Source organism: Pagrus major, chromosome 18, assembly GCF_040436345.1.
Source record: "Pagrus major chromosome 18, Pma_NU_1.0".
NCBI classification, from domain to species: domain Eukaryota; kingdom Metazoa; phylum Chordata; class Actinopteri; order Spariformes; family Sparidae; genus Pagrus; species Pagrus major.
In genome coordinates this window covers 9,621,030-9,644,019 of record NC_133232.1, presented here as the reverse complement: position 1 = coordinate 9,644,019, position 22,990 = coordinate 9,621,030, and the positions used below count along the sequence as shown (strand labels likewise).

General features: G+C 41.1%; 1 protein-coding gene across 1 annotated transcript in view; it reads left to right on the top strand.

Annotated features, from left to right (window-relative positions):
* The window catches only part of fat4 (FAT atypical cadherin 4), a 121,206-nt gene extending 99,845 nt beyond the window's left edge, over nucleotides 1–21,361 (top strand). Inside the window, exons 10-17 of the mRNA XM_073486438.1 lie at nucleotides 1,438–1,542; nucleotides 1,936–2,243; nucleotides 6,899–6,984; nucleotides 8,789–8,968; nucleotides 9,409–9,533; nucleotides 11,705–11,922; nucleotides 16,585–16,846; nucleotides 18,773–21,361. Of these exons, the coding sequence (XP_073342539.1) occupies nucleotides 1,438–1,542; nucleotides 1,936–2,243; nucleotides 6,899–6,984; nucleotides 8,789–8,968; nucleotides 9,409–9,533; nucleotides 11,705–11,922; nucleotides 16,585–16,846; nucleotides 18,773–20,679 (3,191 nt within the window). The 3' untranslated portion in view covers nucleotides 20,680–21,361. The remainder of the gene's footprint in view (nucleotides 1–1,437; nucleotides 1,543–1,935; nucleotides 2,244–6,898; nucleotides 6,985–8,788; nucleotides 8,969–9,408; nucleotides 9,534–11,704; nucleotides 11,923–16,584; nucleotides 16,847–18,772) is intronic.
* Nucleotides 21,362–22,990: the final 1,629 nt, after the last annotated feature.

Here is a 22,990-nt window from a genome sequence, read left to right as displayed (position 1 = left end):
CACTCTGACACTCACACAATAATGTACTCAGACACATGGCTTTGGGTCCAAGGAAAATATTTGCTTCTGAATGTTTCCAAGAGGTGAGGTAGCCATAGCATACAAGCATGGCTGCAAAAAACAGTTTGGTTTTCAGATTACTAGTTGGGGGGTATCAGCTGTGATGCATATCAGCCTCCCATGTTTGCTTTAATAAATAGGATGATGCGAAGTTGACCCTGTCAGGACTTGAGTGCAGACTCCACACACAGCTCACCAGTATCACATTTCATTGTACGCCTTTATGAGCATACATGCTATGACCACACACAGATAGATTTCTAATCCAACTGTATACAGAGGGGTTTCTTAATCAAGGATTTCTCATTTGGCTCTGTTTTGAGTTGAATGACAAATGAGCAGCTTTATAAAACGTCCAATCAGGCTTCTTCATTTGTAAATGTAATGAATACGCTGTGTTATTACCCTTGATAAAAGGGGAGTGGATATTAAGTGGAATTACTTAGAACACTCATTTGAATCTCGTATGTTGTCCAGCCGCTGACTCCAGCATCTGAAAGACATTTTCAAAGCAGGCGATTTGCCTCAAGTCAAGTCATTACTGTCCCTTTTTATTATGACGATAAAAAATGACCTCAAATCTTTAGGTTTCATCAAGATAAATGATCCTCCTGAAGAAATGCACCTATTGACTTACAGTAGTTTGCATGCCCTCACACTGAACTCTCAACTTCCTGTTTTCCCTGTCTGGTTTTTGGCAGCAGAATCTATCTCCATTAAGCAACTTGTCACAGGATTTACAACCTAAAATATATTTGCAGAAGTTCATTGTCAGTCTTTTTGTCTTGTATCATGTCTGAATCATTTATTGTCTTGCCCAAGACCATTATTTTTATCATCAGTTTCACATTCCTTATCATGATGTTAAACCTTTAAACTCTTTTGGATGTTCATCTAAGTGGCAACAATTCATGTACTCCATGTACTGTCTTCCTGCACTGCAAAAAAAGGTTTTATCCAAATGCCTGTTGATCTTGCAACGAGTTTGAAAATCTCATTATTCTATGTGAGAATAATCTGCCAATTGAGTGAGATCATTTCTTTTTTCCTGTGAAAGTTTCAAGATGTTGTTTTGGATCAAATGATGTCATTTATATTCCAAATTAGTGTCATTTTAGTAAAAAAAAAACTGCACCAAGACATCTTCCTATTGTATATGTTATGGTTGGTTAAACACAAATAAGATTTTAGGAGTCTCTACAAGTTGAAATGATTTGTTGGAGCCCAGATTTTTTTTGCAGTGCATTTCTCAACTGTGAGGTGATGAAAGGCCTGCATGACTTGGCCTGTGGGGAGAGTGAACTGTGTTCCCCTCCGGGTTTTCCTGTGTTGTCTGCCACCTCATCCATTTTAATTTGTGTTGTTCTGTGAACCCAGGCAAAACGTGTGATTCCATCATCAATCACTGTGCGTGTAACCCTTGTTTTAATGGCGGGTCCTGTCAGAATCGTGTGGATGGATATTACTGTCATTGTCCATTTGGTAAGTAATAGTAGGAAACTTTTCAGGGTATTAGCAAGCCCTGTTAAATTGAAAAGCAAGATGGAAAATTTCATGCAGGCTTCCTAAAGAAAAGAAAATTGTGCCATTATTATTTCATGATTTCTTAAACAAATGTGGACGCTGTCATTTCATTTTGTGTCTCCATTTTTCATGCTTTGTATTTTAGCTGTCATGAATAAGCCTTACTTATTACTTAAACTTTAAAAAGACGTGAGATTATGATCTGACTGCTTTGTTATGACTAAATACAGAACATATAGTATTGCTCCATAAAGATTCTGTTTTATCTGCAGATATTTTTATCACAGCAGCACTGTGAATCATTCATTGGCTTCCTCTCTGAGTCCTCTTTCGGTCTGTTTTTGTCCTCAGGGGTTTTCGGCAAGCACTGCGAACTGAACAGCTATGGCTTTGAGGAGCTCTCCTACATGGAGTTTCCGTCTCTGGATCCCAACAATAACTACATATATATCAAGTTCGCTACCCTGAAGAGCAACGCGCTGCTTATGTACAACCACGATAACCAGACCGGAGACAAGGCGGAGTTCCTGGCTCTGGAGGTCTTCGAGGGACGGATGCGCTTCTCCTTCAACTTGGGAAGTGGAACTTATAAACTGATGACCATGATAAAAGTTTCAGATGGCCAGTTCCACACAGTCATCGCCAGGAGAGCTGGGATGGTAAGAAAGTCTGTTTTTATGGTAGAAATTAGCTCACATGTTGAACGTTTTTCATCATGCATTCTTGAGAAACTTTTCACTAAATGGTTTAATAGTTCTTATGGGTCTAGTAGCATAAACATTGCGGAAAATCTGAGAAATTCCACATGTGTGGACTTTCAACATGGGCTACACTATCAATAGCATTTACGTGCAGGGCTTTTAGAGCTGAAACCTGCATTCAAATTTGGCCTCATATTCCTTTTTGCACCATCAGATGATAATTAAACTCCCCCCAAACCACGGGTAGCTCAGCTTATGGTTCTCATGGTTTGTAATTATATTTTACTGCGCGTTGTGATTTACAATACAAGGATCCAAAATGACCCTGAAGGTTGAAATTCTGTCTCCTGTGCTCTGAATGAGAGGCTTCTCCCTGCCAGCAATGCAGTGGCAAGGAAAGAGGGGGAAAAAAATCCACCCAGGCCCTGTCAAACCTTCTATAATGTAGCTCTCCTGCTGGACTTCAAATCTGTCATTTCCCACCGTGCACTGAGGCTTTCATAGGAAGCTGGTAAAATCGTTAAATTGTCAGTTTTGAGATGGTGCAGAGTGACGGGATGGAAAGGAATACAGCACAAGTTGAGAAGTGTGATTCAGTCTGCATATAGTGCCCTGTTAAAAGTATGCGGAGGTTACCATGTAAGGGCTCTTGAAGAATGATGGAGAATTGTGTGTGTGTGTGTGTGTGTGTGTGTGTGTGTGTGTGTGTGTGTGTGTGTGTGTGTGTGTGTGTGTGTGTGTGTGTCTGTGTGTGTGTCGTGCCTCAAGTGCCAACTCCCTCAGGCAGTGTAAAGTGAACCTGATCACTATGTTTGCAAAAGGTGCTGTGGGTCATTTCGGTGGTCAGGCTTGAGGTCTGTTCTCAGCTTCTGCCTCCAGAATTCTGAGTCAATGTCAAACGCAGACAGAAACCATGGACACAGTCATGCACTACTTCTTTATGAAGGCTCCAAGTAATCACAGGGAGCAGAAAGTTCACGGATAGTGTTACAATCATCATTGTCTAAAGGTCCCATATTGTAGAAATGGATATTTCCATGTCTTTTTTGATTTCAAAGCAGATCTAGATGCTATATAAAAACTGGGAAATGATCAAAAATGCTTCAGAAATTGTGACTTCAAACAAGCCTTCAGGACTCCCGTAAGGTTGTGATGTCACAACTATATAGTCAAAGCCCTCAGCCATGCCCCCAGCAAGTATGAGAAAAATATGTGTTTTTTTGAACATTAACTCCTCCATTAACTTAAAAAGCTCTGAGGCAAACTGCAAAGTCAGGTGATAAGTTCCTGTGAGTGACACCTTACACGTTACGCATGCTCATTTGATTCACTATTGACATAAAACTGTTCTGAAAAGATGCTTGAAAATGTATCTACTCGGAGCATCATAACATCTGTTTAAATACTCAGATATAATTTAGATCAATATATCAGTGCATGACATAGAGCATTGTAGCAAAAGTGATTGATTGAATCCATTAACACTTCACCAAACTCATCCCATATGAGTTTACCACAAAAGTTAGCCACATATTTCCTAGATTAGCATTAGCATACGATTCAATGTGTTACTAAAGTCCATTTTGTAATCTAGGTTTGACAAAGTTTCCTTTGCTTTTTTTTAGTAGTTTTGGAACACAAGTGCCTTAAGGACACTGGTACACTGTTAAAGGGGGAATTCCCACTGAAAACTACATCTGAGGATTATCCTGAAGAGCAAGGAACAGGAACAAGATCATTTTTGTATTCTTATCGTAAACTTGTACTTTTTTCCGTAAAGTTCGTTCAGATGAGTTTTCCAAGTCTGATTCAGCAAACCCTTAACTATAGAAACTTGACATAAATTGATCGTAGACACTTGTTGAAGGCCACCTGTACAAGTGTTCATTTGTGAGATATAATCATTAGCATAATCAATGCCCCCATATTGCTATAAGAGGCTACCTGTTCTGCTCCATTTGTGTGAAAAGACATTATGAACAACTTGTGTGCTCATGTTACAGTAGTTGACTGGAAAAGATCACGTCTGGGAACATCCACGCAAGAGTTCAGCCAGTTTATTTGAAATCAGGGTTTTAATTCAGAACAAACAACAGAATCTTCTGTGTTTGCAAATGTAGTTTGACAGATGAGGACTCACTGTAGCTGATTAGCAGCAGCAGCTAATCATCAAGTTTTTGATTAGCTGAGTTATTTGTCCTAAAAACAAGCACTAAAACAAATGCGTAACAGCAGTTACTCAGTTCCTGCACCACAACAGAGAGCAATGCTATGGTCCCTCCATTATTAGTCATGGAGAAAACAATGATCTCCAGTGGCGCTTTCCTCTCATTTCCTTCACTTTTAGCTAAGCTCAAAAACACGCTACTCATCTTTTCATGTTACATTCGGTATTAATTTCCAAAGGGTTTCGTGAGTAAAATATTTCTCCACCACAGTGTGAAATACTTGACATCAGTGCAGTCTTCTGTATTTAGGGAATGGCTGTAGTGTCTTTGATCACAGGCAAAGACATTAATAAAATGTTCATGTGGTTCTGACCTTCTTTATGGCGCTTCAGAGAGTCACGAATGTGTTTGAGTCCTGTTGTTTCTCCCCTGGCTGTTGTCACCGTGTTGGTCTGTTCGAGTGTTTTACTCAGACTTGGTTGTGTGTACGTGTCCATGTGCCTGACTCAAGTGTGACTCAATTGCAATAAAGACAAAGAGAGAGAGTGTGTGTGTGTGAGTGTTTCTGTATGTGTGTGTGTGCTTGGTGGGGTCGTGCTCTCCTGGATGATTTGTGTCAGAGATCCGGGCCAGTGTGGTCCGTGTTTACTTAAGATCCAGGAGAGGTGGAGCATGATTGCCCCGGTTTTTCAACACTTTCACACACTTTTCCGGACAGTTTCCTCACCAGCCCATTTCTTTTCTTCCTTGTTGGGTTGTTCCCTCTCACAAAGCACAGAGACAGCGAGAGAATAACACACATCTGGTCGAAAGCTTTCGTACCATTAACGGCAAATTGGGATTGTTTCCTGCGATGGATGGCATTTTTATGCCACTCTCCCATCGACCACTATACTGAATTGATGAAGAATAATTGGCTTACATGCTATTTGGTGGACTAAGCTCATACTAACCTTCGAACAGTACTTTCATGGAGAAATTATAGTTGGAAGCAGAACCCTGCATTAAAAGTTATGCTGCAGTGCATGAAAAGATATAAAGTCTTACACGCTCTCGTGTGTTTTCAGTCCTAAAGATGGGCAGACAAAAAACATTATGTTTAGGCATGGAATAACACACAGGCTGTACAGCCTGACAGCGTCACTGTCATTCATTGTGACAGTCACAGGATATTTTTTAACACACACATTGCTGTGTTCATTAGATCTTTCAGAAGCTTTAAAGGAGTAGGTCAACATTTTGGGAAACACTTTCTGGCAGAGAGTTCTTGTGTCTGAATGCTAAATATGAAGCTAACTTAGCTTAGCACAAAGAGGCGAAACTCCAGTCCTGTCAAGCTGTAACAAAATCCACCAGAATTGTGCTAGTGTTCGTTGTTCTTTGCTTTTCCCACTGAGTATGCATGTAAGTTCTACATAATTAGTTAGAAGTATTGAGTTTTTATCAAACAAAAGATAAAATAAGATTAAATTTGTTCAGATCACATAAAATTAAAAGTGACTTTAAGCTTAAACAGTTGACCAAAAATAAAATGATTGTACTGTTGTTTTGATCAATACTTGTCTTTTTAACTACTTCACCAACATTCTGCCGTAAAGCTACTTTTCCTGAGCCTCTTTGACTCCACCTACCGACAGGTAACCCAGCCAATGAGATTGTTCATGCAATATATGCCAAGGGAAATATCCACAGTGCAGAACATGCAATTGTTTGATAAAAGTACACTGTGTGACAAAACAGCATTATAATGAGGTACTGCAGTGCTGCAGAGATGGCCTACAAATCATACAAATGTTCCCCAGATGTAAGAAAACTTGTTTATTTGGTACAGATTCCGACATATCATCATCATGGTTTTAATCATTTTTCAGGGAAATTTGAAATTGGGATGCAAAAAATTATCATTCCCAGTAATCCTGAATCAAATTGCAATACTGAGGTGGAATGCATTAAGCTTATTGCAGGTATGGCCTACATGCCTCTTCTCTTTTATGTTGCTTTTATGTATTGTATGTTTCCTACAATGTGTAATTGTTATTTATGTGAAACTGCTTATGCTGCCATCTTGACCTGGACTCTCTGGGAGAGCAGATCTCGTATCTCAATGGGACCTTCCTTCCTTAAAATAATAAAAACAAACAAAACTCAAGTTAGCCAAGCGACATACAGAACAGAACAGTTTCACTCCTGCATGACACAGATTCTATAGAGGAAAAAGCAGACTGCCTGATATTGAATGAGCATTTGATTGGTCGCCATCTGCCACAAAACAGAGACTGACAGCTTCTTGGTGTTTGAGCTCTGCAACCAACTGAGTCAACCACAGTCTACCATTCAAAAACTCGGGTCTCGTCCAGAAACGACAGCATGACTTAACAGCTGTGAGTCTTCACATGACAATTGCATGTGACATGCAAATGTGTGTGTGTTTCTATCATCATGTAGGCTGCCTCCCTGACTGTGGACCTGTGTGGCGATGACCAGGAACCAGGCTACTGTGCTGTGAGCAATGTGGCAGTACACACTGACTGGTAAGAAAATCACACACACACATACACACATTCAGGACACAGATGATCTGTTTAGTGTCGACAGATTGAGTCCAAGCTTGGAAAACACGATGTGTAATGACATTTTCCATGTCTAGAGAAATAATGGAAAATAATTCAGAACCAAAAGTTTTTCTGCATCTGGTCTGAACTTATTTGTTGAATTATTTCCAGTTATTTTACTTTTCCCTTTATCATAGTGTGAGACCAATATGCGTTCTCTGAACTGCAAACAAGAAAGAAATGACAAGAGAGTCATTTTTTTCTTGCGTTAGTCAAGAAAAGTCAAGTCTTTAGTTGAGGCAAGTCCAAAGTGAAGTCACAAAGAGACAAGACAAGGTATTGGTATTTGTCTAATACTGATTTTATTCACCAGTTATCTAACCTGTTCAAAATGTATGACAATGATGTTAATTTATATTATGATTGTTTATTTTCAGTTAAATAAATGTCATCAAAGAAAAAATAAATAACCTATTAAAAGCTTATTTATTTCTTAAATTCTTCTCAGTTCTTCTAAACAGTGAACTACTGACAGCCAGATAAAAAATATGACAAAAATCTAAACTAAAAATAGATAATAATCACAGCCGTTCTAGTCATCATGTATCTAGTTACAAGTCTAAAACTTCAAATCCAATTCGAGTCTCAAGTTATTTATTTTCTGTCAAGTTTCAAGTCATTAAAACAGGGACTCTAGTCCACATCTCTGATAGAAATGATTGAGTTTTTGTAGCACAGATGCTTTCTCCTGTACTTTAGTCATCTGGCAACCCCTCAGATTCATCTTGTGGTGATCCTGACCCACAGGTTGGGAACCACTGGTGTAGATTAAGAACCACACTGGGCTTTAGACTGACAATAGGTTTCTTTATCATATATGTTCATCCCCACCATATATGTGATATTTAGGTTAGCCCTTTAGGTAACCTGTGAAATATGTGTGTAAACTAAAATCTAAATTAAACTAAATCACAACAAAATCTAAAACTTCATACAATGGTTGCTTTGTTTCTTTCAGTTTGGGTTGCAATTTAATATTGCTCACAATCTGCCAAGTAGCTCCATGGAGAATTGAAGCCTTTAATTTTGTTTTTGCTTTTTTCTTATTACTGCCTTACTTTCTAAGTATCAGGTTTAAAGCAGAATGCTTTTCATGTAATCTGCAGTTCTCACACACTTTTGAGCAGTGATAATACAAAAATGCCTTAAAGTCGAAATGAAGTCATCATATACGATATGTGATATAAACCTTCATTAAATTACTGGATGATCAGTACGTTTACACACACACACAGACAGGTCTGAGCCAGGCCTTGTGGGGTGAACACTTGAGACTGTACATGTGTGTGTGCGTGTGTGTGCTGTGTGTGTGTGTGTGTGTGTGTGTGTGTGTGTGTGTGTGTGTGTGTGTGTGTGTGTGTGTGTGCAGTGTGATCGATTTGGCAGATGAGGTGGGGCCACAGAGGTCTGCAGAAGGTTTATTTTGTAAGGGTCTCGGGACCATGTTGTTGTGAAACTCGTTGACCCGCAGTGTCCCTATGTGTAAGTGTGTGCATGTGTGCATGCATGTGTGTGTGTGTGTGTGAGAGAGAGAGAGAGAGAGAGAGAGAGAGAGAGAGCATACCCCTTGAAGGCATCTGAAAGCTTTTAGATTTCTCTGCATATGTTCTTTTGTGTCTGTGTGCATTTAAGTCTTTGTGTCCTCATTCACATGTGTGTGTGTGTGTGTGTGTGTGTGTGTGTGTGTGTGTGTGTGTGTGTGTGTGTGTGTGTGTGTGTGCAGGATCCTGGACGTGCAGCCCAACAGGCTCTCGGTTGGAGGCGTCAGGTCAATAGAACCCGTCCTTCATCGGCGCGGTCAGGTCGCCACCCACGACTTTGTCGGCTGCATCATGGAGTTCGCCGTCAACGGCCGCCCGCTGGAGCCCAGTCAGGCGCTGGCATCGCGTGGCATCCTTGACAGGTCTGCACAAGTCCACCCTCCTTACTCCCCCTTTCACCCTTCTCTCTCCATCATCTCCCTCTTCTTCCCATCTGTCCGTCTTCCCTAACCTTCTCGACTCTCGCTGTGGGACATCTGTTCACACTCTCAGACCCTCTCGAGAGATTTTAAAAAGATGTTTTTTTTAATACAAATGGCAGATTTTTGACGGGGGAAACCAATTGCAGAATTGCGGGGAAATTTTTTCTTTTCTGTCCCGCTGGTGAATAGTGAGGCGAGGACAGATCTTTTAATATGCTAATTCCCTTGGGGTTCTTTATGGGTTTTTTGTATTGCAGCATGGGGAGAGAAATCACAGCTCATCTGCCCCTTTTTTTTTGGAGTTTCTCTTTCGATGGACCCCCCGGCTACCGACTGTGCGGCTGACTTGTCAAACTGATTGTCGGTTTGTGTCTCTGTAGATGTCCGAGACTGGAAGGAGCCTGCACCACCAGCCCCTGCAGACACGGGGGCACCTGTTTGGACCACTGGTCCTGGCAGCAGTGCCAGTGTGTGGATGGCTTCACTGGCAAATACTGTGAGAAATGTAAGTTTCCGCCTTTGAAGTGTCTTTTTATTGCTGAGACTGCACTTACTGAGGAATATTCTATCATGACTATTTATGATTCTTCCCTCATGAGTCACCATGTAGCTTAATATAGGCCACATCACTGCATTCTGAGCTTTACTTCAAAGCATTTGTATATTTCATTGTATAAATACTCCGACTCCGACATCAGAGACCTAAAACCTTCTGAGAAACCTTTGAGGGTCCACAAAAGCTGTAGCTACTGTGTAAGGTGCTACAGTGTGTTTAGGAACGTTACCAATAATCATCACCACATTTATTTTGAAACTTTTATATTGTTGCCGGGAACAAACAAGATCATTACTTTAGAAGTCTGGGAACCTCCACGCTGGATTTTTCTGTCATTGGGTTTGATTTTGTGGGAAGTCTGCTGGTTTGTTTCATGGCACGGAACGGGATCACAGGACTTCTCTGCTAATACAAATGAAGCGCATTCTCTCAGAGTGCTGGTTATTATCTTAAGGAATGAGAAAGAGAAAATGGTTGGCAGGGCACTGAATCACAAGGAGAGACAACCTTTTCGCAGTAGGCAGCAAAGAAGTTTATCAGAAATGTCTACATTTTGAGTTAATTTTTCAATTAATCTCTCAGCAAATCATGGCTCACTGGTAAAACCATGTATACTCCTACAGAGCAAGGCTATATATCGTAAAAGTTTATGATGCCATGCAGCTAATGAGCTAGAATAGCTAACCTCTAAATTCCTCTAAATTCAGCAACCAGTTTTCCATATGTTACAGGCAAGAATGTGCATTTCAGTGTTCACAAAAGTTGAACTTGAGGCAAAACATTTGCCCAGATGTTCTTCACTTCAAATCCCCTGATCATAGATTTATTTGATTGAACTGAACTGATTTTGCTGCAGCATTTTGACATTGGAATGCCGGTGTGGCCTCATCTTGACCCTAGTCACAAGTACAAAACATAGTTTGAATGAAAGTAATTATAAACACTCAAATTCCATCGACCATTTTACAAGAAAAAAATCATAGTTTCACTTCAACTGTAATTTGTAAATCCAACTTTGAGGGGAAGTTACACTTTGCTGTGGTTCTTTTGGTTGAGACCGTAGCCTGGTCTTTCTTCCCACTTCAAAAAATATTTGATTAACAAATTTTAATGGTTACATAACAAAATTGTGCAATATTTTCCATATAATTTCAGACATTTTGAATTCACCAATTAAACCTGGGCTGCAAACTATTATTTTTAATACTTTTGAAGCATTAAACAACCTCACATTGAGTCATAGAAGACTTGCTAATTATTGCTTTCTGCAGCCAAGAAATGTCTTTTGATGCTGATGTTAAAATGTGGCTTGATGATCTTGTCAAGAAGAGGAAGTATTTGATGCCATCTGGAAACCTCTTATCCATTTACATGGAAAAACAACTAAGAATCTAATGCTATATATAGATTTTCATGAATATTATAATGCAGGCTCCTTTAGTTTTAGTTTTAGTTAGTTTTGAGTGTCCAAGTTGGATACTTCGGTTGGTTGGGGGTGTTTGTTTCTTTTCCTTTTCTATTTTCTCCTCCTGTGTTACTTTAAGTCTTTAAAGTAGAATGGTGTCTGTATTAGTTTTTATATTCATGAATGATCTTTATATTGCACTTGTATATTCACCAGTAACTTCTATCATTAACGATCTGTGTATTTTTGACTCCACTCTCAATGAAATGTTAAATATATGAAAAAAGTATGTAGTAAAATGAAAATTGGTCATATACTATACCTAATTGTTAAATGGTAGCTTTAGAAAATTAGATCATATTGTATATTAGCAAAGTTTAAGGGTCACACAGCTTATGAGCACATATTAAATCAAGGTTCCTTGTATTATGTCGAGCAGTGACCAGAAATCTTAGGGATTACATTTCAGGTATCGAGGTGAAGCTCTGAAGAGGGTATGAGTAAGGACTCAGTGCTGATTGACCTACATCTTTCATTTATGGAAAGGTATTCGTAACCACTGGTGAGAATGTAAGAACTGATTTGTGGTCATGGCAGTTGAATGAGGAAAATCATTTGTGCCCGCCAGCTCCAAAGTGGAAATAAAGGTTTTACAGTCGCCTGTGAAATGTCAGTGAAGTCAGACAGGACTGAGGATATTCTCTTTCCTCCACAGACATGACAGCAGACACCGCCCTGTCCCTGGATGGTACCGGTCGTCTGGACTACTCAATGAAGCAGGGCCCTAAACGTGACGTCCTTCTGAGACAGTCGCTGCAGGGCGTGACCTCTGACCCTTCCAGTCCCAGCAGCTTGGAGGTCAAGTTCAGGACACGGAGCAAGAGCGGCACTCTGCTGCATGTGCAGGAGAGCAGCAACTACACGACTGTGAAGGTACGTTAGAAAGAGGAAGTGACGATTATATGAGAGTCAAATAAGGGCTGGCTTTAATAGCAGTCTATATGAACAAATAAAGGTTAGTTCCAGGGAGGGGCTGGGAAAAAAGGAGGAAAAAAATTCAAATTTCTATGCATTATTTCTATCATAAAAAAGCAACAAAGTCATAGTCTTAGAGTCACTCTATTGAAAAGTTTTATCATGCATCACTTAATTAATTCTATTAATTAGGATCAACTTCAAATTTCACAATAAATTCTGTGGCAGGAACAGTGCCCAGTGTTCACAGGAGGATACTGCATCTGTTTCCACCAAAATAGTAGCAAATGGGATGAGAAAACATGGAGGCTTTTTGGTCAAATATAATAAAATACAGTGGAAATTAGAGAGACATTGTATAAATACTCGAAAACCTTTGAGAGCCCACAGAAACGGTCAGCTACTGTGTAAGGTGCTACAGTGTGTTTAGGAATGTTACCAATAATCATCACCACATTTATTTTGAAACTTTTATGTTGTTGCTGGGAACAAACAAGATCATTACTTACTCTTACGAAGTCTGGGAACCTCACGCTGGATATTTCTCTGTCATTGGTTTTGATTTTGTGGGAAATCTGCTGTTTTGTTTCATGGCACGGAACAGCATCACAGGACTTTTTCTTCTAATACAAATGGAGCATTCTGTCTCAGAGTTCTGTGTGTGTCTCATCCTGGGACTAATAACACCAGTGGTGGTGGTGTGATATCGTTTGGACTGCAACTAATGATTATTTTCATTGTCGATTAATCTGTCAATCATTTTCTCAATTGATTGGTCAGTTGTTTGGTTTATCAAAAGGTCAGAAAAAGGTGAAACATTTCCATTAGTGTTTCCCAAAGCCTGAGATGATGTCCTCAAAATTCTTGTTTTTAATACAAGCCAAAGATATTGAGGTTACTGACATAGAGGAGCCAAGAAACTACAAAATATTCACATCTGAGAATAAGACAATTTTGACTTTTTCTTAAAAAAAAAGTACTCAAACAGATTAATCGATTATCAAATAGTTGCCAATTATTCTAAAAGTTGACGAATTTTCAAACAATCACTGGACATCAAATCTCTAATAAAAGCATGTCTCAAATAAAGGCTTGGAAGCCCTGGCTGAAAGTTTAATATTACAGTGCACTAACAGCTCATGTTCAGAGCCCAATATCATTCATATGTATATGCAATAGAGTTTTAATTTGTATCACAATTCTATTTTAAACCACATCATCATTGAAATTCAGTGGAAAATCACCTGCTTTAAGAAAGTCATCTTAAAGCAGGTGGATTAAAAAATGTCAAGGTAGATTTGCATTCAAACTGTCATTCGACCAAATCTAGCAGCAGAATCAGCTTAGTATGACATTTTTTAAGGTGTGCTGTTTAGGATTTAGGAGCAGAAATGGAATATAATATTCTAATATAATCATGTTATCATTAGTGTATACTCAGTTAAGAATTGTTGTGTTTCTGTTACCTTAGAATGAGCCTTTTATATCTACAGAGGGAGCGGGTCCTCTTTGGCAGGGTCCGCCATGTTGCACTGCCATGTTTCTTCATATTTCTGGCATTTTTAGCAGCCCCATAGGGGAGGGTGAGATGAGGGGTGTTCAGTTGGTTGCAGTCTGCAGCCACTTAATCCTATGGTCTGGACATGTACGATAATTTACGATATTGCTAAGCAGCCACAGTTAATGCTACCATCAGCCACTAGCCACACTAGCCACACTGGACACTCTAATGGCTCATTAGCTAATGTGTAAATCATAATGAACGCATGGTCTTGTTTCGCTCCAAGTTATTGTCAGCACAGCTTTGGTTTCATCTATTTGTTTGAGATGACAGAGCTGAGGTCATGCAATATGGCCGCCAGATGACATGTTGCATCACCAAAGGAATATTTGCAAACATTCTGACACCAATGCTGAATGGTTGCCTGAATATTTAGACCTCTTGGATCCCAACATTAGTCTAATTTTGTAAGTTGTAATGGATGCCGTACAAACATTTACACTTATCTGTACATTCACCCTTACAACACCACTCACCACCACACACACTCCCTCCAACTATGAGTCTTTCTCAGCCACCGCTTTTGAGTCGAACTCCTCTTTTTCCCCCCTCATCCCGATCAGCACCCCCTCCCTCTGACCAATCCTGGGCAGCTGCCCAAAAAGGCCTGAGCGCTCATTCATCCTCTTCACTTTTCCTTTTAGACCCCCCTCCAGTCTCACCACCACCAGCCCCCTTCCTACTTTAGTATCAAACTTTCTCTCTTATGATTTTGTTTTCCGGCTCCGAGCAGCTTCTGGTGCTCATCGAATCACAATCGCAGCTTCCTGAAAAGTATATGAGTACCATGACGCCTAAAAAGTAGAGCAAGAAGGGAATACAAACTGTATATGTACATATGTTGAGTCAGAACTATATATACTGAGATATAAAAAACAAGATGTTTAATAGATAAACTTCATAATTGGTTTTCCAGGTTCAGAGCGCTCAGTATTCTTTGGCTTGGGAGACTTTACTCTTTTCCCATTTTAAATCAATTCTTCCGGAAGCTACTTATCATTGCTGATTTTTGAGGTCTTTGAAGGGAGGAGAACAGGATTACTTTTCCATGGAAGTGGGGAGTACACATATGAGATTACCATACACAGTGTAAGCCACAAATTTGTTGCCCATGCCAAAGTGAGCTTGATGAATTTCTTTTAAAGACGCACTCTGTCCTCTCTTTTCTGGAAGCAGCCTTCACCCAGTGGGCGTTTGAATGAGCATGTTTTCTATGAATTTGTTGTTAGCAAGCTTCTGATCATCATCTGGCTGAGTAGAGAGCTAAGCACACAAGTCGTGAGGACATGATTAACTGCAGTGTGTCCTGCCGGCAGAAAGATTTATGAGCGTCAAGCTGCATTTTTGTTTTCCATGTCTGACCTCAACATCAGATTCTGAAAGCAGAGCGGTGGTGGAGACTTCCTCTCATCGCTCATGATTGATACTGACATGATAAGTTGCATTAATCGGAAAGACTGCATTTTAACCCTAGTTTGCAAGACTCCCCCCTTAAATTAAGAAGTACAACAGTGTGTAGATTCAAGGACTGAGCAATTTATCAACTATCTTATCCAGTCTGTCTACGCATCTCTAATCTATGATATGCTTTTTAATGCAGATATTAACATTGTGTCACTCTTGTGGATGTAGAGAAACAGGAATAGAAGAAGCAGGACCAACATTAGAGGCAGAGCTGAATGAATATATGCACACATAAAAAAGAACAAAAGGCTAACAGAATGTTGAGGCAGGCGAAGGTCAAATTCAAATAAGGGAAACACATCCATAGCGGAGCAGGCAAGAATCAAAAGTACAAAAACAGGCAAAGTCCTGGGAAAAGACATAGCAAAGGTCCAAAAACACAGGGAAAACATGAGGTCAGGACTGGAGCATTGACACACAAGACGCTAAGACAAAGTGGCAAAGAGTAAGGGGAACATGCACACTAAATACACTCGAGATTGAAGGATAACGAGCAACAGGTGAAGTCAATCAGCAATCACAAAGGCAGGGAAAACAAAATATAATGCAAGAGGAGAGTGAGCTTTCAAAATAAAACAGGAAACAGACTATCAACAAACCCTGGACCATGACACAGGGGTTTTTTTGGTAAGATGCCTGAAATAAGTTCTAAATTACCACAAGCTTAAGAGATTTTCACATTTTTCTACAACATAACTCTAACTTTCCAACTTGTATATTGATAATTTTTTAGTAAAGTTTGCATGGTGTAGTGTGATAAAAAGCTTAGTGGCGGTGATGTTGAAGTCACGTGAATGTGATGTTCAATTATAGCCTAACGTTAGCTTTTTACCTCTAGCGTTTGCATTACGCTTTAAAGGTAATAAATGTGGAGGTCATTTGTGACGATTATGTTGCTGGACAAATCATGTTAGTATTGTAAACTCCAAAATCAAACTGAAAAATAGCAAAGGCTTTTTTGTCAAGTGAACCAGGATGATGCTAACTTTAGGGTTAGCCTATAAAAATACATAATTCCTGCAGCTCTCTATTCCCATCAGCCTCAGTTGTACTTTGTTAAGTGTTCATTTGCAACTGAAGGCAAAGCTTACACACTAGACTGATGGTAGAACATGGTATAAACATTATATATGCTTAACAACAGTATGTTTGCATGCTGACTTTAGCATTTAGCTCAAAACAATATAGCCTCACAGATGTAAACTCTTGCTTGTGTGGAAGTAGAGCTGTGTGACAGTTGATTTTTCATGGTCTCCTTATGTAATTGTATGGAGATAAAATTCTCCTATCAACATGTTGTGATTTACAGTTACAGCATGTGATCTTATCATGTGATTTTAAATGCTTCAGTAATGGAATATAAAGATATGGCCATCCATAAAATCTCATAAAATGGATCAAACCATTTTCCATGCATTTCAACACTGGTTCAAAGCTGTTAGTGTTTTCCTCTTTCACCCAGGATAATATGATTTACAGAGGCAAATAAATCAAGGCGCCTTTGATCATATTTGGTGTGATAAATTAACCATTAACATATCTTCACTCTGAGTGCAGAATGTGTGATTTACCTCCATCTCTGTTCCTTCTGTCAGATGAGGAACGGCAACATCCACTACATCTCGGATGCTGGCGTAGGGGGGAAGGTGGAGCGGACTGTGGGAGATGTAGTGCTGTCAGACGGCCAGTGGCACACACTCCAGCTGGTCAAGAACGGCTCAGCCACCGTGCTCCAGGTGGACAGCAGCCACCCCAGGGTCATCCAGCACGCCACCCAGGACTTTGGAGGTCTCAGCGTTTTGACTTTTTCTCTTGGAGGGATCCCATCCGGACCTGCTCAGCAGAAAACTGCAGCAGGTGAGACTCAACAGTATATTTTAAATGTCATTGGGTTTGGGAGGAATCAGATCATGTCATTCTGTCTATAACTGAGTGCTAAAAACTTTATTTTCTGTGACTGTAAGATAAGTTTGACCCCTAAACAGCTGGACAAATCAGGGCATCTATTTTCCCTCTTTACCACATTGGAGGTGCCTTTGAGACCCCAACCCACAACCGGTCCTAAAACAAAGATTTGATAAGAAAGATATTTGCAGTGTCCAAAAAATCATGTGTTTTGTGCGCATAAAATCATTTTTCACTGTATCTTGAATTCTAAGAGTACCTGATGCATTTGGTGGGAATGGGTCATGTTCCTTTTAAGGAGGTGATTTCCCACCTTAAAGAATCTCATTATTATGAGTTTTCATCAGACACTACTACTATCTATAAGCTGTCTCGGAGGCTTTTCTACCCTTTCAAGATAACATTTCAGATGAAAACACAGGATCTTTATAACATTTCAACAAAAAATTGGTCATATTTCAAATCTAAAAATCTCAGTTTTAGATATAGCCCTCTCCAAAACAAACTACGATAGTCAAACCCTTATTGCATGCACACAATATTTGCATGTAAGTGTGTGAATGTACATGTATATATTTATGTGCTGTGTCAAACACACATGCTGAAGCTTTCAAAAACTGGAAACTCACCCACATTTTACCCGCTGTAAATTACTAATGCAGCAGTGTTTTTACATGTTATGGCAACCTCCTCTACATCCTATAAGTGTGTGCACATACACATACTGTACATGCACTCATGAGCTTGTGAGCCTTAATAAATGCAGTCCAGCTTTTTTTCCCAAATGAATTAACAGTCTGCTGTGTAAACTGCTGACCATATTTGGTGGCCTTCCAACTAGACTCTGTGAAACTGGCCTGAAATCTGTTTCTATTTGACACTGCTGAGATTTACCTGCTATGAGTTTACCGTAGTTGAATAAATGTTTCTTTATCAGCGTATCATTTATGCACTAAATAGCTAATATTGATTTAATTTGACTTTGCCTTGGAGCGTCCGCCCCTGAGAACTTCTCATGTTTTCGTCTCATTTTCATGAACTCTCATCTTAGTTTAGACTTAAATCACAGATCAGATGTCCTTGAGCATGAGTTAAGAACAGTTTTGAAAAGGTGAAAGAGAGGCTTTCCAGAGGGAGGTAATGCAACACAGTAAATTTCTGAATTTCAGGGGAGGGGAAAACTAACCTAATACTATGGACTAATATGGTAAAAATTAGCAATTTGAATGATTTGTTGACCTTTTTTTCACAAGGACCAAACAAGCATATTATGTGCACGCATATCTGCTTGTACCTCAATGTGTATCTGAACAGTTGTGTTCTGTTGTTTACTTTTCAAGCGCTAATGAAAAGACACAAATGGATTTAATCTCCACTGGGATAAATTCAATAAAAACCTATTTACATCGGTGAGGCAGTGCTCTTAGGCAACACACGCAGCAAAAGATTGAATTATACACAGAGACATTCATCCAACCCAGATGTATGTCTTGAAGCTATAACAGCTCCGACGATGGATTCTCTGATAGAAAATATTTCATATTTTTTTAAAATTGGCCAGTGATTGATTCAACCCATTTTTAAAATATGAATATTTTGAGGAGTTGCTCTCCAGAGGGGAATTTCAGTTGTTTTTGGGGTTTCTTTTGTCCCAAGCTTGAACCAATTATCCCTTTTAAACAAAATTCCTTTAGCTCCGATTATGACTCCCAGTTCCTGTTATTTACAAGTAAGCAATACAGCATCCGACATTTTGAAAAGCCATCAGTCTGGTGGCAATCGGAAATGATTCCCCTCCAGGCCACTGGTGTGTCCTTGTTAGTTGCTGATGGCTGTTTCTCGTTATCTGAACCAGTTTTTTCTCTCATTCGTTTGCAGGTTTCGATGGCTGCTTGGCCTATGTGAAATACAATGGGGACAACCTGCCATTTACTGGAGATCACAGCCTCGTCACCTTAACCAAGACCAGTTCTTCTGTCAAGATCGGCTGCAGGGGTCCCAACCTGTGTGAGAGCAGCCCATGCTGGGACGGCTTGATGTGCGTCAACCAGTGGTACACTTACCAGTGTGTCCCGCCTGGCGACTGTGCCTCTAATCCCTGCCAGAACCATGGCAGCTGTGTGCCCGATCCCCACTCGGGTTTCGCCTGTGTGTGCTCAGAGTTCTACACAGGCAAGACTTGTGAGACCTTGGTGGCCTGTCTGGGCGTCCAGTGCCCTGAGGGGACCGTCTGCAAGACAGCCAACAATGGAGCATTTGTCTGCAGCCCAAGCCCCACAGCGGAGACGATGGTTCTCCCAATCTGGGCAGTTCCCGCTATTGTTGGCAGCTGTGCCACTGTCCTTGCCTTGGTGGTGCTCAGCCTGATCCTGTGTAACCACTGCAAGGGCCGCAACAAGACCAAAGTGCCAAAAGAACCCAAGGAGAAGAAACCCAAGGAGAAGAAGAAGAAAAAGAAAAAGGGTAGTGAGAATGTAGCGTTCGATGACCCAGATAACATCCCGCCATATGGAGATGACATGACGGTACGGAAACAACCAGAAGGGAACCCGAAACCAGACATCATTGAGAGGGAGAACCCTTATCTGATCTATGATGAAACAGACATTCCCCACAACAATGAGACCATCCCCAGTGCTCCCTGTGCCCCCTGTAACGGCCCAGAGGCAGACATTGAACACTACGACATAGACAATGCCAGCAGTATCGCCCCTTCAGATGCAGACATCATCCAACACTACAAGCAGTTCCGCAGCCACACGCCCAAGTTCTCCATCCAGAGACACAGCCCGCTGGGCTTCGCCAGACAGTCTCCCTTACCTCTCGGAGCAACAAGCTACACCTACCAGCCTCAGTACACTCAAGCGCTGAGGTCCACCCCGCTCAGCCACTCCCACTCAGCATGCCCCACCCCGAACCCCCTCTCCAGACACTCCCCAGCCCCCTTCACCAAGCCCTCCTCCTTTTACCGAAACACTCCAACCAGAGAACTCAACCTGGCTCGGCGTGAGGGCAGCCCGCTGGACCTGCACAACGACATGTGCCAGCCACCACCCATGTTCAACTATGCCACCCGGCTGGGGAGGCGCAGCAAGAGTCCGCAGACCATGGCCAGCCACGGCCACACCTCCAGGCCTGGCAGTCGGCTCAAGCAGCCGATCGAGCAGATTCCGCTGGAGACGGGTCCACCTGTGGGGTTGTCCATCGAGGAAGTGGAGCGGCTTAACACTCCACGTCCGCGCAACCCCAGCATCTGCAGCGCTGACCACGGGCGCTCCAGCTCTGAAGAGGACTGCCGCAGGCCACTGTCAAGGGTCCGCAACCCTGCTGATGGCATCCCTGCCCCAGAGTCCTCTTCAGAAAGTGACTCACATGACTCCTTCACCTGCTCAGAGATGGAGTACGACCGGGAGAAGCCGGTATCTTACAGCTCCAGAGTCCCCAAGCTCTCGCAAGTCAACGAGTCAGACGCTGATGATGAGGACTACGGTGGGAGGCTCAAGCAGAGGCGATACTCGAGCCGGAGGGCAGAGGGAGGGCCTGGCATTCCCCAGATGCCACCTACTGACCAGCATTACACCCTGCCCCACAAAATGGGTGGGCAAGCTGGGGGCTTCAATTGGGACAATCTGTTGAACTGGGGCCCTGGTTTTGGACATTATGTAGACGTGTTCAAGGACTTAGCCTTGCTGCCAGAGAACGCGGCAGCAAAAGACATTGAAATGAACAGTGGGGATGGCTCGGTGACCATTCTGAACGAAGGAGAAGCTGAGCAATATGTATGAGACTATTTATTATAATGTTGTAGAATATGGTGACGTTCTCCATTAAAAAAGAAAAGAAAATGAAGACTGTATATTTCAAGAGAACATTGGACTACATGTTTTTTTTGCATTATTCAAAACTATAAGACGACTTTCAATGCAGTAAGGCAGAAAAATGGAACCTGTGACATGACAGTTTTTGTCATGTGCCACCTTGGAATAGTTTACCAGTCTTTTCTAGTTCTGAACTGTACAATCGTGCATTCATCTCTCTGAGGCCTCATTACAGCGTATCCATTGACACAGAGTGGCTCAAAAAAAGCGAAGAAAATAAATCCATGTCTGAATTCCATTTAGTGACTGCAAAGCTCCATTCACGTTATCTTGATCCAACATTTCTGTTTTTTATTACCAATATTGCCTCTCCTTCCCCAAAAACTTCTTCAACTTCACAGCTGAGAGATAAGAGGGTAGATAATATTAACACTCACAGGAAGAGAATTCCAGCGGGCCGTAGAGCAAAAGAAAACTCCGGTTTCTGTCTTTTTAGGGGTCAATTTTTAATTTACTTAAAAGAAAGCATGTGTGTTTGATCTGACTGCACCTGTAAGGGACAGGACACAGCCCTCGGTGTTAAACCAAGTACACCGTTTTGCTCGCACGTTATGGCGGACCCCGCCAATGATATGATCCCTTCTCTCTGTCTTTGCCCCGGTGTGTTTTCTCACAGATGACTGGCTAAATGCTCCAAGAGTGAGGAGTCCCCTGCCTTACAGACATTTGAGGATTTCAGCACAGGGGAGGACTTTTCCTCTTCTGTTTTTCTGGCCTAAGTTCAGGAGGAGAGGAGGTTTTTGAGGGGATGGTGTTGTTTGTCACAAATTTTCTGACCTGCCAAGTGTTTTTCGGGCAACGACTACGATGATGATGTTGATGATGTATGGATCCTATAAACATGACCCCAACTAAAACACTATGAACTTGTGTACATTTTTTTAATTCATGAGTAATCATGGAGTCATTTGTTGTTGGTGTCTTTGTCCATTATTTTGACATGTATGGTTTCTACATTTTTGTACTGTTTATTAACTTAAATTACTTAAGCTGTGTTTTTATGGATATTTTCATATGCTGAAATGTATGTTCTTACTTTCGGGGAAAGTAAGATTGAAGACTTATTTTTTACATTTGTTACATATGTAACATCAGTATTTTCCACTTTTGATAAAACTATAACATGCTGTATGCTTTGTACCTGTAAAAAGCCAATAACAGAATAAAAAAAAGTATTTATTTAAAAGTCGCTTTGGAAACTTTTTCTTCTTTCCTGCAGTGTTGAGCAACTGATTTATTTATTTTTGCATGTGAGTGTCAGCAGTTTTTAAAAATTACCTCCTTCAAACTGAGATTACCTCCCATCTCAAATCATCTGGGTGGTAAGTTATTCTATATTCAAGGCTCGCTCTGTGCAGTCTTTAAATAATACTCAACAAAACATTTAAAAAGGCATTTCAGGACCCGAATGAAACTGAGCCACCTCGCTCACAGCCAAGCAAAACACCAAGTGGACTCTGCGACGCAGGGCCCTATATTGCTTTCAACAATTATTTACATCTGGCTTATTGAGCAGAACAACTTTTTTTGTCATAGCTCAGTGATTCGGCATGCAACATGCTTATCTTCTCCATCATCGAGGGGAGAGAGGCCACGAGAGAAAACACAGGGAGCCGTGAACCTGGTGAAGAGTGACAGCACGAATCTGGGTAAATTACTGCGGCCTCTCTGAGTCCATGCAGAGAGCTCTGTTGACCAAAGTGTGTTTGGGAAGGCTGTACCACGCTGATGCTGAGCTAATAACAACACTCGCAATGATAATGAGAGCGTGGGAGGTAAATAGGAGATGAATTCAAATAAACCTTGCTGCGTCTCCTCATGGCAGGGTCTGAAAGATATCAGGCGGGAGCAGCTTCAGGAGCAACCCCCCCACCTCCTCCTCCCTATAGGTGAGCAGGAGAGGCTTGTATACACAAAGGGCACATTGTTCTACAGTATTCCAGGACGTAAAACACTCATGAGGACTGACATGAATCTGTCTTCCTGATTTTCTTGGGGGCAGGGTGGAGGGGGTGTTCATTTTTTTTCCACAAGTGCTGTTTTTGGATGTTGTCCAGATGGCTGCTGGACTTCAGCGAATGGCAGAGGAGCTTATGATGTGTTTAAGGATTAATTGCAGTATATATCCTAAGTGTGAACATCATATGTTATATTGTAGGACATGGCTCTTACATAAATCCAACATATGTTATTCCTGTCGGCTCAAATGGGCATGTGT